We start from the raw sequence: 14820 nt of genomic DNA on the forward strand, positions 1-14820 counted from the left end.
CATGTGAGTAACATGCTCCCGGTATCGTGAATAAAGCTGCAGTCTCACACCAGTTGTCTTGGAATCATTTTGACCACACTATTTTCATGAATTTCTCTCTTAATGTGTTTGTAAAACGTTTGCATTTCTGCGTGTGTGTGATGTAGGTTAAGGCATCGGTGATGTCGCAACCGGTAGACTCGGAGGGGAAGGCCAGCTTCACACTGACGCAGGTCACAGCACCAAAGTGAGTGAGACGAGAACGCAGCCCGTAATGGGATTTGGAGCGATTAATTAAAATGGGTCTTGTCTCTCACACGGCCGGCTTTCTGTCTCTCTCTTTCTCTCTCTCTGTCTGTCTGTCTGTCTGTCTGTCTGTCTCTCTCTCTCTGTCCGTCTCTCTCTCTGTCTCTCTGTCCGTCTTTCTGTCCGTCTCTCTCTTTCTCTCTTTCTCTCTCTCTCTCTGTCTGACTCTGTCCATCTCTTTCTCTCTCTCTCTCTCAACCCCTCTCTCTCTCTGTCTGTCTCTCTCTCTGTCTGTCTCTCTCTCTCTCTTTCTCTCTCTCTCTCTGCAGGGGGGAGTATCAGATGGAGTTCAGGGGCAGCATGAGCACCAGCACTATATCAGGTGCAGTGGTGCTGCTGAATGTGATGCCAGATCCCTGCAGGCCAGTTGAGCTAATGGTGGACTATGACACCAGTGAACTGTTTCATGCGGGTGGGACTTTTCCAGGTGGGTGGATGTGTGTGTGTGTGTGTTTATATTTTGTTTGGAGAATGCTATTCCCAGCTATCCATGTTATCCATGCTCTCTTAAAGGCCTTGTAGTGTTTGCTTATTAATGTATATAAATATTACAATATTTGTTCACTTGCTAACAGTTAGTCTCTCGATAGAAACCGTGGCAGTTTCACATAGACAGCAAAAGGGAGACCCTTTAGGCTAAATTGGTCCATTTTACTCTGATAATGTCCTTGACCATAGGAGACCGTTCTAACCTGTGTGTGTGTGTGTCTGTGTGTCTGTGTGTCTGTGTGTCTGTGTGTGTGTGTGTGTGTGTGTGTGTGTGTGTGTGTGTGTGTGTGTGTGTGTGTGTGTGTGTGTGTGTGTGTGTGTGTGTGTGTGTGTGTGTGTGTGTGTGTGTGTGTGTGTGTGTGTCTGTGTCTGTGTCTGTGTGTGTGTGTAGTGTTTACAGTGACCGTGGTGTCTGAAGATGGAGGAGCGGTGAGGAACACAAACCCAGCCGGTGTGTCCATGCTGCTGTGGAAGGGTCCGCCCGCTGGTCTGCATCCTCCACCTGAGGTAAACAACAACAATAATAAATAAATACGTTTATTTTATATAGCGCCTTTCTCAAACCCAAGGTCGCTTTACATTGTAAACAAGAGCTTGTGTCGGCCGGGAGGACTAGTAGGGACTCTACCCTCCCACCTATCAAAGGCCTTCACTTTTATTCTGTGGAGAAGTGCACCCAGTTGTTTATACATGTGCTCTGTTGTGTGCAGGCATCAACCCTGAAGTGTGGGAAACCTAAGAAGAGCGAAAAGCAGGAGTGCCTGTATTTCAGGTACATTCAACCTCACAATCTTGACCTCTTGACCTCTTGGGTTTTGCCCATTCAAATTGGAAATCTTGAGTGAAAATGCTGGACATTTGTGTGAAGTCCTCTAAGGCGAATAAAACGATTAATTAGATTGAGATGGCTCATATCAACTCAAATTTTGCTTTTGGTATACCAATATAACTAAGCTGCATTTGTCACTTAGTGATTTTGTGGTGTTTCCACTAAAATGGAATTGTGTCTGTTTTCTCCAGAGATAAGGTTATTCCAGAGCATGTGGGCAAATACACTGTCCAGTTTGCCCTCTCTGTAGACAAGACCAACACAATTTGGAGTAAACAGGTTGGTCTTTCTCTCTCTCACTCACACACACACACACACACAGACACACACACACACACACACACACACACACACACACACACACACACACACACACACACACACACACACATACAGTAACTCCCTGGTTTTCTAAAGAACACTCTTATTCTCCCACAGCACATCGTAACCGTGGTTCCCAGCAAGGCTGTTAAGCTGGTCCCTGAAATCCCGCCTCCCACCCCTGTGGTCTCCAATAACAACGACCCGGCCAATCGGACGCTAGTGGAGAGTCTGTGGCTGAAGATCATGGTGAGTTTCGATCTCGTCAGCTCTAATGCAGAATGGAAAACGGAGCAGAGTGTGTCCTCTGCACGTGTGCCATATTAGTGTGACTCCGTCCAGTACAGTATTCTGATAATGTACAGACATAAAAAACATGACTCACCAACAGTTTAACACATCTGTACAAATTTCCTTGCCTTGGAGGTGGTTGTGGGAAGGAAATTATTGCAGGTTTCTGTAGTGACTGCTGTAAGTTCCACCGCTGGCATGCCCAATAGAGCCTCATGATGGCCATGGCTCCAATAACACACATAAATGCACACGCCCGGATTAATGTAGCATTTGGTTCATATTTTCTGTCTTTAATTACGTGAGGTCTAAAAGATGGACCGCTGACATGCCCTCCAGCTTTCGTGGCTAAACAACAGCTAAACTTTTGTGCCTTTATTGAATGAGGCTGTGCAAAATCTGACATTAAGTATGTGTGTGTGTGTGTGCGTGCGTGTTTGTGGGTGCGTTTGTGTGTGCGTGCATGTGCATACGTGTGTGGTGTGTGCGTGTGCGTACGTACATATGCGTGTGCGCGTGTGCGTGCGTGTTTGTGTGTGCGTTTGTGTGTGCGTGCATGTGCATACGTGTGTGGTGTGTGCGTGTGCGTACGTACATATGTGTGTGTGCGTGTGTGTGCGTGTGTGTGTTGCCCTTGATGTGTGGTCTGGCAGGATGAGTATAATAACCCAGCAGGGGAAGGCTGTAGTGGGAAGGTGTGTGTCTCGCTGAAGAATCCAGCAGGCGGTAGCCAGAGAGACCTACCTCTGTTTGAGGGCAAAGCCTCCACTGCCACCTACCAGCTGACAAATGGGGAGGCCCATATTGAAGTAAGTGTGAATGTTGAGCCCTTCAGCCCGTTTTCATCAGCATGTTAGTGTTTCTTTTTCTGTCTTTCTTTTTCTTTTCCACATATTTTTATTTTCCTCCGATGTAGAACCTGGCTCTGGCGGAGAACAGTCCTGGTCGTGACGGAAACGAGTACATTTTAATCTTCAAGGCAGACATTCTTGAGCTGACACCCTTTGAGCTTCCCTTCAGATTTTACAACGGTCAGTCATATTCACACCCTACCCTCAAGCCTGCCCACACAGACAGGACTATTATAGACCAAATTACTTTTCTTAATTATAAACAGCATCGTAACTACGACTCTGCCTAAGTCACATCTAATGCTGTGTGATGCATGAGCTGATGATGTTGAAAGTGATGAGTCTTTCTGTTGGGATGACTAGATGTGGAGAATCAGAGGCAGATGTCAGCACTGACTAAGAAAAAGGACCGCCTATCCATCTCCATTGACGTTTACCGCAGTCTGTTTGACACCAACCACCAGCTCATCTCGGAACTAAAGGGTGCGTAATATTCTACAACAGTTGGGTTCTGTGGAACTCTGTGGCCGAGAGATGTTCCATGAGTTGAAATTGCCCTGGAGGTCTACGGCCTAGTGGCTACGGCCGAACAACAACCGTGGGAATATCCATTACCAGTCCCACTCTCACTCGTGCTATATTGCTCAATTCTCCCGTCATGTTTGTAAAATGTTTGTTGCAATTCATTTAAATAGATTGATATTTCAACTACTGTATATGCATTACTTTTTTTTCATTAGGTCAGGTTCAACTTGCTGAAAACAAAGAAAAGCAGCTTAAATCTGAAATCCAAAAAAGCGGCCTTGGAAGCACATTTAGCACTGTAAGTGGACACACACACACACACACACACACACACACATAAAGAACAACACACTCAGGTTTGAATTAAGTTTCCAGTCACGTCTCTCTTTCTAGATTTCTGCGATTGACGATCTGATCAGTCAGAAGAGGGCGGAGATGGAACGCATCCTGAAGCAACCCCGGCGTAAATGCGACATCAACGACCCCTTCAAAACAAGCCCTGATGTCTTGGGAAAGGTACATGGGTGTGGCTGTTGGACGAGTGAGAACTTTCACTGCCAGAGGTGTCCACTGTCAATGTATATTAGAAGACGTGTATGTGTGGGAATTGATAGCTGTGAGCCTACAATCAGATCAGGTTGATTGACGAACAAGGCCACCTCTGCCCTCTCTTGGTCCATCTTTCCTCTCATTCTCTCCCCTCTCTCCTGCACTTTAATGAGAGGCTTGTGGTGGCCGGCCCCAGGCTAGAGAGGTGTGAACTGGACATGAGCAGATGGCCAGCTTAGCTAGCCGGGTACAGAGAGGGTTAAAGCGGAGTGAGGCGCAAACGTTCGATCATTTCCGCGTTCTGTCTTCGCAAAGGGGAGGGGGGCTAAATCCCCCTTTATGCAGACCTGTTAGCATTCTAACTGAACTGCTTGCCAATCTGACAGAAATCGATATCCCACTATGACGTCTTTGCGACACGCCTCTTTAAGCAGACAGGAACTGTTCGAATTTTTCTTCCATAGAGATGCATTATGTTGCTCTATCTTGTCAGTAATTAAGGATCTATGCCGGGTAGTAAACCAGACCCTGGAATCTTTCAGATTAAGGCTGGGGATCACACTATCCAGCGTAGTTACTAGCGTAATTTAGAAACGAGATAGAATGTTTTGGATTATTATTATGGTCTGAGCGTTGCGTTACACTTGCCGCTGTCGCTTGCCACTGGCTAATGTGATCCCCGCCTAAGGGTTTGGCCACGAATAATGAAAATGGCCTAACTCGAGGGGCGGCACCAAGTATGCATTTGAAAATCTCACGGCACGCAATTGGATAACACTACGACCAATGTAGTCGATTTATTCACGTTACTCGAATAATCATTTCAGCCCTACTTAGCTGCGCCTTATACATTGATTTTGCAACGTTTCTTCAACTATGAGGTTAATACACGTGGGCAGTTATGGTATTAATAATTAATAATATGACTTTGTTTCTTTTAACTTGCATAGAACACTGTCCTGTGGCTTATACACAATGAGGCTAATACACAAGAAATTACTGTACTTTAGCCATGGTCCAACCTCTGTACCTTTTCGCAGGTAGCCCACCTGGCCAAGGTGGAGGAGGACGATGCTGCCAAGGTCATCTCCTGGCATCTCCTAGGTGACATGGACTGTGTGGTCACTGTGACGACAGTAGCAGCGCGAAAGATCTATGATGACACACAAGGTCGACAACAGGTCATGCCGCTGGAGACGGTGTTCTGGAAAACTTCTGCTAGGTACAGTACACCAACACACACATTGGACACGCTTTGTTGGACTCGCATTATTTTAAATAGTTGGACACATTGTGTGGACACACATTGTTTTAACTGTAATAGTTTGCATGCTTGCTGTGTGAAGCACACAAATATTTTCCAGCTATGATTTATTTAAACAGTGTGAGCTGATGTTTTTGTAAGCTGCTGAAAGCACATGAACCTTTTGTCTTTTCATTAATTCTGAATCCCAAGTGCAGCTTACGGCGTCCAATGGATTGTTTGCAGATGTTATTTTGTCACAAGATGTCACTCTCTGGTCTTGTTCTCCCCCAGGCCGTTGCCCCACATCAGAAATGGCATGAATACTTTCCACCCAGTGGGAAATCCTGTTTTCGCCCGAGACTTGCTCATCTTCCCGCAGTACGGCGATAAATGCCAGATGGGTAAGGATGCGTGGATGCCAGCGTTGCCAGTGCCAGCGTTGCCAGTGTTGCCAGATGCCTATTCACACCCTGTAAACGTGTAAACAACACTAGCTGTGGACAGTAGACATATAGTGTACTCCACTCCTCACACACTTAACACACGCAGCAGTGCATGACCACCATTTGTCCCTGGCAGTGCCAGATGGGTAAGGATGCGTGGATGCCAGCGTTGCCCATGTTGATGCCTATTCACACCCTGTAAAAGTGTAAATAACACTAGCTGTGGACAGTAGACGTATAGTGTACTCCACTCCACTCCACACACTAACACACGCAGCAGTGCATGACCACCATTTGTCCCTGGCAGTGCATGGTCAGCAAGTGTGTGTGTGAAACAATGTGACCTTGCATGGAAATGATCTCACAAAGAAGCTTGTAAAACGGACACTAAGTCAGTCTGGCCTCATCTGTGTGTGTGTGTGTGTGTGTGTGTGTGTGTGTGTGTGTGTGTGTGTGTGTGTGTGTGTGTGTGTGTGTGTGTGTGTGTGTGTGTGTGTGTGTGTGTGTGTGTGTGTGTGTGTGTGTGTGTGTGTGTGTGTGTGTGTGTGTGTGTGTGTGTGTGTGTGTGTGTGTGTGTACGGGCGTGAGGCTGTGTTTGTGTGGTTGTTAGGTAAGTGAGTCATGGCATGGGTGTGTATGTGTGAGTGTATGTGTTGGACTCACTCTGTTTCTGAGTCATATATCCCTCTCTCTCTCCCTCCCTCCCTCTCCCCGTCTTCCTCCCCCTGTTTCTCCCGCTCTGCTCTGATCACTGTTGCTCCGTAAGCATTTCCAGATGGGACCCCCAGTGAGTAAGGGTGGGGGGGGGGGGGAGTGGGCACAGGATGGGGGTTGGTGATTAAGGGCTGCCTTACTAAAGGGGGTCCCAGCTACTGCATCCAAATCTGGACCGTGTCCAACCATTCACAACACTAACAAGCAGCTTTAACTGCTCATATTCATGCATGCAAAAGTGACACTCCACATACATCAAATGCACTGAGAGCCAGTAGTCCCACCTCGTGCTGCTGTGGGACTCTGTCTCATTATTTCTTCCCTTTTTCTCAGAATGAGCTCATGAGCACTCAAAACACACAGCTGGCACCACTAAGCATGACAATGGCAACTGGCCTTCCATCTATCAGGCTCTTGTCAAATGTTTTTTTTTTTCTTTTAAATGTTTTTTAATTTCCTCTGTGTGTGTGTTTGTCTGTGTTCCCCTACTGTGAATCCAGTCTTTGGAAGCCTGCTGGGGGACACGATCCTTATTGATGACCTTGACTCTGCCAACCATTATCGGAAGGGGGTGAGTGAATGTGTGTTTGGAAAATGCTAGTGTGTGTGTGAGAGAGAGAGAGTCTGTGTGTGTTTGGAAAATGCTTGTGTTTGTGTGTGTGTGAGAGAGAGAGAGAGAGAGAGAGAGAGAATTTCCATTACTAGGGCACCAGTAATAGATCTCACGTTTTCACGAGTGCCTGGCTTTGTAAACTGATCACTTATTGGTCCTGTGTGTATGGATAGATTCTGTGTTCTACACATCGCTGTGAGCTTGTATATCAATAAACAGGCCCCTGGGTGTGCATTCACCTGCAAAATATCCCTCTCCTCAAAATAATGGCTTTAGGCATTTAGTTGTTGTTGATAAATCTCTTACTATAAAAGCACCAAGAGGAATGATACAAGCCAACGTCTACATATTTGCAGTTAAATTACATTTATTTTTCCTTCAAAAGCCGTGCTGAAAGCAGCTTTCCTAAATGTATTTACCAGAGTAAAACAACGGGAAGACATGTCATGTACTCTTTGGAGTTATAGCTAGTTTATGCTGAGGAACTTAATCATGCAATTGCCAATGGCAAGTTTTTTTTGTTTGTTTGTTTGTTATTTAGTTGTTTGGGTCCCTGTTCAGATCCAAATGTAATTTCATTCAAAACTCATCTATTACTTTAGAAGATTATCTTTACATAATTTAGAATTAAAAATCAAGATAGTTGTCTCCCTTCTCTGTATGAGAATGTGGGAGGGATAGGGGTGGGGGTTGGTGGGTTGTGGGCTGAAAGATTGTGTATGTGAAGTGTATGTTTTGCACTGTGATGAAAAACTCAATAAAAAGACATGTGAAAGAAAAATCAAGATAGTTGTAGCGTGATGATGATGACACTGCGTGGGTTCCACCTCTGGGGTAATGTTCCCTTCTTGTCCCATTGGCTGTCAGGTGGTGCAGGGCAAGAGTCAGTGTCCCACCCTGTTGACACGGCAAGGGGACCGCATCCGCAGCAACGGGAAGTTTGGCGGCCTGCAGAACAAAGCTCCTCCCATCGAGAAGCTGAGGGGTCATGTGTTCGCAGCCCCCCTCCCCAGGGAGTACTTCTCAGCCCAACGCCACGTGGGTAAGTGCTGTGGGAGAGGAGAGGAGGACCCAGATCCTCCAGAAATATGTTGTAAATCAGACTTAAAAAGGGAATATGATGTCCGCAACACGGTTATTTACTCCTGTTTGATGTTAAAAACAAAGTTTTGACTCTACTGGGTCTTCATCAGGCAAAATGTATATCAGACTTGACCAGAATAGCTACATTTCCTTGTCACAGTTTACATTTATCTACATATGCAGACCATATGGTGAACTGTATCGGTTAGGGTAGAGATGGCGTCTGCGCCTATTGTCTACTAATTTGGTTGTGCCCGGTGCGTATCTCCAAGAAAAAGTCAAGTAATAGTAGAGACCGCACTCAAGGGGCTGATATGTATACAAAACTGTATTCAAAGTGCTGAGAGAGCATGACCGGCCATAAACAAGCATAAAACAACAAGACTGTATCAGTTTTTATTATAATACGGTCCTTCACAATGCAAGTAGAATGCTCCATTGACTTGAATGGGATTTTCCAAAGTTCTACCGGTCATTCTACCAGTTCGCCCTGTCGGTCCTTATTTTCCCGATAATGACCAACGTTCTATACATTATCCCTTACGCATGTCACGATTAAATGAATGAGCGTGTGTTTAGGTTGTGTTTGTGTGTGTGTGTGTGTGTGCAGAGCTGCTGCAGCAGTACCGCGTCACGCTGGAGAAGTGCCAGGCGGTGAAGGAGGACTACGACGCCCACGTGGAGTACCTGCAGAGCCCCGAGATGAGGCAGAAGGAGCGCGAGCTCAAGGAGCAAAGGAAAGAGCTCCAGGACATCGAGAAGAAACTCGGTATGCGCTCACACACTCTGGGGGCGTATTCCAAGTTTAGTGGTTTAAGTGACAGACCTGGGTAAGTTAACTCAGAGTAAGTGGTAAACCTCCGAGTCCTACAACAAGAGCCCAATGACATTGTTTTGTTAGGAGAGTAAAGCTTTATCAGGAGGTTTACCACTTACTACGAGTTAACTGCCCAGGTTTTCACTAAACCAGGTACTGGAGTCTGGGATCGTGCCAGCCGGTCATTCTGTCTGTTTTGGGCAGGGACTGTCGCAGAATCTCTTGATGGCTGTCATTACATCATGGCGATAGTAGCAGACTGTTACCCTGCATTCACACTGTCTCCGTCCGTCAACGGATCTCGAAGGTTGTATCTGCTGTATGTGTATTTGCATACACGCGATCTGATTGGCTGACGGATCCGTCGCTGCCTGAAAAGTTGAACATTTCTCAACTTTCTTGACTGAGGCAACGGAGCTGAAGGAACGGACGGACCCACAATGCATTTCGAGTCCGCCCCATGCAAAGTGAATGAGATCCGTTGACGGACGTAGACAGTTCTTGTATAATGATGTTGATATTTAAGCTATGGTGATATTTGATAATGGCCCATGCCTTTATTTTAGCATGCTTGCATTTAAAATCTGATTCTCTAAGCATACACACACACACACATAATGCAGGGGGTTTGTACTCTTCGTTCTTCTGATGAAAATGTATATGTGTTCTCTGTGTATACAGCGAGCACTCCTGTCCGTGCGCCGCTTAGTTCTGCTGTGAAACGGGCCCAACGGGAATCGGAAGGAGAACCTTCTAGAGCCCCGTCCAAGAGAGCGCGTCTCAAGCCCTGCAGACTGCTCGGTAAGAACCACCACCGATGACACATCCACTCAACTCAGAACAACGCCCATGACGTGCCTGTGTCCTGGCTGACTATGACTTTCATTAGTGTGGTGGCTAACTGCCTGTGTGTGTGTTTGTACAATCCCTTCTCCCTGACAGATTGAAGCGGACACTCTGTGGAAGCTCAGAAGAATATGAAGTGTTTAAAAAGGAAGCTGCGGAAGCTCAAAAGAATATTAAGTGTTTAAAAAGCATGATTTGTATGCTCAGTTCCTAAAAACTGATTTTATTTGTTTCTATTAGTTTGCTATCATATTGTATTTAATTTTTATTTTTATGAAGTATTTGTTAGTTCTTTCTGAGAAAGACATTTACCTTGCTTTACTTATTACTGCTCGAATTTATATGATTCACAGACACAAAAATATGTTGTAATATTATCGATAGAAAACCTGAAATACCTGGACTGAACCCTGTTTTTTTCTGTGATCAACAGTAATAAAGGGAGAATTTGTATGTTTTCAAAATGTGCCTGGTTATATTTTTGTTGTCTGCAATGCAGTGCAGTGATCACAATTTATGTATCGCTATCTCCTCTCTTAATTACGAGAATGATTTTTTTTATATCATTTCGCTTTAACACCACGGATGGAAAAATGCAGACTCTCATGTTCTATAGTCAGATTTCCAGTTTCATCAGTGGATAATCTAGTTATTGCCCCTCGTCGTCACTCTGACAGAGCAGCTCGGTTGAGTCATCAATCTGGCAAACGTGTACGAACCTTACCGTTTGGATTAACACAGTTTTGGACATGGGTTGACGTTTGAGGATGCTTTTAGTACAGTGAGTCACCATAACATTGCCGTTATTACCTTACCTTTTCATTCTGTCCAGGACTTTTTGTGGTTGGTTGATTGATTGATTGATTGATTGATTGATTGGTGTTAACGGGCTTTGACGTGCAGGGAGAGCGTTTTAATTATTTCATGTCAAACGTCAGTTATGAGTACATGTAGTCTAGACATCGATTAGAATGTATACAAGCCATCCAGCTGTTTTGAGCGTGCGCCTCCGTGCGCTCCTTGTTAAATGCCGAAACAGACATCCATGTCCTTAGGGCACTTCTAGAAGTTGACATTTTTCAAGTGCCATATCAAGTCGAGGAAAGTTGTTGTCTTATGTGCATATAACGTGTAGTGAACTATTCTGTAGGTTTTGAGGTTCGTTTGAGAATAGTTTAGCAGATGCGTGAATAACTTGAATAGCATGGTAAAATAGCATACTTTTTTTTTCATTCTAGTTCAGGATTCATTCTAGTTTCATGCTACGTGTTGAATGCAGCGCTCCCTTACATTGCCAGGTTATAACCTTTATGATACAAAAGAGGAAAATCAAACGAACAGCTGCATGATTTAGCCGTTTACGTTCTGGTTTTACAAATGATCTGTTCAAATATCAGAATAAATGGAGAGAGCCCCAAGAACAGCACTTAGAGTAAAACTTGTAAAAAATGTGTTTCTCTCGGGGCGGGGGTTAGTAAAGCGAGGTGACGCAGTGGGGTCTTGAACGTCACATCTTTGCCAACCTCATCACTCGAGGCATCGCTCTCACCAGTCCACCAGCGCACTGTTGCGCAAGAACATTAACTGCAACTTTTGCGCAACTTTAGTCAATAGATCAATATAAAAGATGAAGTCCGGTTTTACTGACTTCGTGCGTATTATCACTCTAATTTACCTGCAGCTAAACATCCCCTTAATTTATGGAACCCCGTCAAGGTATAGTATGTTCCAAGGAAATGCATATTCTGGCTCGGCTCCACGTCAGAGGAACAAGTAAGTGATCTTTCTCTCATCTTCACAATGCATTGAAAAACGTCTTATGTTGGCTTGCATGGCCGTGAATAGTTGCATTTATTTGAGTTACTCCATAAGTGATTGGTCCTAATGATTACTGTACAGCACAGTGTAATTATTAAGGTATTAATAAATTAAGGACATATAGATGCTTGTTTCCAAAATATGTAAGCCTATATTTAAACTATATATTATGCTGTTATAGATTATAAACTATATCTTATTTTGTTATAGATTTTATGTTATTTTTGCCTTTTGATGATACTTGACATTCATTTGTCTCTAGAAACTGGTGTGCGTATGTAGTACAGAAGAATGTAACATGTGCGGTTCTTGGAGCGTCGGAGAGCGTGGTTGAGCCAGAGCTCGCGCCCTGCCCTATACACCAACCTGACTGCGCGCAACACGTGATGTAAGTGTCCCACGGGAGATTCTTACAGGGAAAAAAAACACAGGGTGGGAATTTATTGGTCAAGAGGGCAGTGGTGCAGTCGTTTTGGTGGAGGCGTGTGATGAAATAAATGAATAATGCTCCTGTACAACTCTTGACCTATGATGGCTGTGAGTCACACCGAAATGGAAAACAAACATATCTTTCAATTTGTGAGAGTGTCTCAAATCTCTCTGAAATGGCACATTTGCAAATATGTGATCAACAGGACGATTGAGGTATGGTTAAAATCCATACAAAGGCATATTGTCCAGAATTGTTCTAGTTTGTGATTTTCATCTATTTAGTATTTAGTTGCCCTTAGAGACCCTGAGGCCTTTTCCAGCCCTTTGTTCTTTGGCTCTGCACAGATGACCAGATTAAGGCATTTTTATGGAGGGCTTGCTCCTGGGATGAGATTTGGAGATAGATAATGATGACTGGCGTGATAGATTAGTGCTGGCTTGTTAATGAGACCTCGTTTACTTCTGAGAGGGTATGCTGAGGCCTTCGCTAAGGTATGATCCCCCTGTGCTGTTGCGTGTATGCATCTGCATGCTTGTGTTCTCTCCTCATGGGGTCATTTCATGCATGGCCATGCCATGGCCGGAGGCAACCAGAGTTGCTGTCATCATCTTCCAGACTTTCCTCTGCTAAGAGCTGACAGTATTACAGGAGACCGTGGACTGAGTTTCATGGTACCATGATTCTGGCAGTCAGTATATATATACACCGAGCGCAAAAGAGAGAGAATGGAGAGAGATACCCACTAGCTTAGGGTCATGCGGAGAAGCTGCCGTCCAGATGTCTGGCACAGGCGAGATTAAATCATAATGAATTACGAGGATCATAATAATGTCACTGGGCTCTCCAAGGCTGGTGTTTGTATTTCTGAGTCATTTGAAAAAAGGGACTTGAGCACATCTGCAAAAAGAGAGTCCGGTCATGTTTCCAGCTCTTCCAAACATTTCCAGTTTGCCTCTGTGGAGAGTAATCTCCTCCCTCTTGGCTCACTTTGGCTTCCTTCACAGTTAACTGCCTGGCTGGTGGTACCTAGCCACTGTTTGCTCCTTTTCCATGATATAACCCTCTGTGGGTACAACTTCATACGCACATAGATTAATAAGACAAATATGGGTATTGTTAGGTGTCAGAATCATCCAATCTGTTTTGAAAAATGTTCACATTCATACAAATGTTTAATCATGGAGCGCAGTATCACATTATTAAAGCAAAGCTAAAACATGGCGCAAACTGGTAATGACTTGCATTGTGCTTGTTCAGATATCGCACACACCTTCGGCCCATGTATAAGATTGGATACAAGGAGGTGACCGAGTTGGACTGGAAGTGTTGTCCAGGCTACCAGGGGTATGACTGCATGGAGCTGAAAGACTTCCCGTCCGCACCTAAAGAACTGCACCAGAATCCAGCACACATTCCTGAACAGGAGCAGAGCATGTTGGGTATGGTGTCGCTATGGTTTCGCTATGCTAAAACTATTCAATATCAAAAACGTTTTCCACAGTATAGAGAGTAGGCTATCAAAATGCATTTGCCAATACAGTAGAACACTCTGTGTCATAAATGTACCGAAAAATAAACTACAATGTATGACAGTACAGGAATAATTTGATTCTAGCTGCCATGTTTTGAGCTTGTGTGAGAGTGTGTCTATAAGCTTCTTGTATGTGGCATTTGTTCATGATGCCTTCCATCCCTCCTTTGTTTTCCCCATCTCAGGCCCTGAGAAGTTTGACTCTGCGGCTGGTGAAGTGTGGAGCCAGGCGGAGCCCATTCCCCACTGGGGAGATTCTCAGCCTCAGCGAGGGCCTCAGCCCAGCCACCCTTGGCTGCAGGGAGGAGCGGGCGGCGGCGGCAGGGCATCAGCTGACCAGCGCAAGGTGCGTCAGTTGGAGGAAGAGGTGCAGCGGCTCTCCCAAAGCCTGCTGGACCTGCAGGCCGCCATGACGGGCATGAACGCCAACCTGCGGCTGGATCTGCAGGAGGACGCCACCAAGATCTTCTTGAGCATGCTGGGCAGCGAGCGGCAGCCGGCCAGCGCACTGGGAGCGGGCACGGAGAGCATCGTGCTGCCAGCCATCACGCCAGACCCGCTCTCCTCCTCTGCCACGGAGCAGCTGCAGACTCAGGTCAACGACCTCTCGGACACTCTCGTAGCCAACACACAGGCCCTCAAGGAGCTGCAGGGGCAGGTCGAGCAGCAAGACGGACAGCTGCGCCTGCTAACCAACGCAGGCCAAGGTGCGCTAGACCCGCCCCCCACCTCCGATTCGGCCAACGAGTGCTGTCTAAAGCAATACGTGGACAGCAAGGTCTCGGCTCTGCGCGACGAGCTGCTGGAGGGCATGGACATCAAGATGGCCGACCTGAAGAACTCGTGCGAGTACAAGGTGATGTCGGTGAGCGAGCAGTGCGAGGAGCAGGAGACCTCGTACCTGAGCCTGGCCGAGCTGCTGGACTCCAAAGAGGCCGACCTCCGCAAGGAGATCCAAGACCTCCGCGACTCCCTGGGCGGCCCGGCGACGACGGCGGGCTCCCCTCCGCCGGCGGCCGACGACGGCGACCCGAGCGGCCGTCTGGCGAAGATCGAGGAGGCCCAGCGGGAGCTCCGCGCCGCCCTGGAGCGGCAGAACGGCACGCTGGGGCGCGTGCAGCAGAGCGGGGCGGCGC

The 14820-nt window shown here is 46.1% G+C and overlaps 2 protein-coding genes across 2 annotated transcripts in view; both read left to right on the forward strand.

Moving 5' to 3' along the window:
• The window catches only part of smchd1 (structural maintenance of chromosomes flexible hinge domain containing 1), a 32302-nt gene extending 21936 nt beyond the window's left edge, over window positions 1-10366 (forward strand). Inside the window, exons 32-49 of the mRNA XM_062520773.1 lie at window positions 147-226; window positions 555-712; window positions 1166-1281; window positions 1485-1546; window positions 1795-1882; window positions 2042-2173; window positions 2869-3024; window positions 3132-3246; window positions 3430-3549; window positions 3807-3889; window positions 3985-4107; window positions 5181-5362; window positions 5678-5787; window positions 7044-7114; window positions 8024-8198; window positions 8850-9008; window positions 9738-9857; window positions 9999-10366. Of these exons, the coding sequence (XP_062376757.1) occupies window positions 147-226; window positions 555-712; window positions 1166-1281; window positions 1485-1546; window positions 1795-1882; window positions 2042-2173; window positions 2869-3024; window positions 3132-3246; window positions 3430-3549; window positions 3807-3889; window positions 3985-4107; window positions 5181-5362; window positions 5678-5787; window positions 7044-7114; window positions 8024-8198; window positions 8850-9008; window positions 9738-9857; window positions 9999-10003 (2055 nt within the window). The 3' untranslated portion in view covers window positions 10004-10366. The remainder of the gene's footprint in view (window positions 1-146; window positions 227-554; window positions 713-1165; window positions 1282-1484; window positions 1547-1794; window positions 1883-2041; window positions 2174-2868; window positions 3025-3131; window positions 3247-3429; window positions 3550-3806; window positions 3890-3984; window positions 4108-5180; window positions 5363-5677; window positions 5788-7043; window positions 7115-8023; window positions 8199-8849; window positions 9009-9737; window positions 9858-9998) is intronic.
• A 1072-nt stretch (window positions 10367-11438) lies between these two features.
• emilin2b (elastin microfibril interfacer 2b) overlaps window positions 11439-14820 on the forward strand; it is an 11376-nt gene continuing 7994 nt past the window's right edge. Inside the window, exons 1-4 of the mRNA XM_062521103.1 lie at window positions 11439-11675; window positions 11983-12108; window positions 13411-13592; window positions 13870-14820. The exon at window positions 13870-14820 is cut by the window's right edge and continues 654 nt beyond it. Coding sequence (XP_062377087.1) covers window positions 11530-11675; window positions 11983-12108; window positions 13411-13592; window positions 13870-14820 — 1405 coding nt within the window. The 5' untranslated portion in view covers window positions 11439-11529. The remainder of the gene's footprint in view (window positions 11676-11982; window positions 12109-13410; window positions 13593-13869) is intronic.

The sequence above is a fragment of the Sardina pilchardus genome, chromosome 19, assembly GCF_963854185.1.
Source record: "Sardina pilchardus chromosome 19, fSarPil1.1, whole genome shotgun sequence".
NCBI classification, from domain to species: Eukaryota; Metazoa; Chordata; class Actinopteri; order Clupeiformes; family Clupeidae; genus Sardina; species Sardina pilchardus.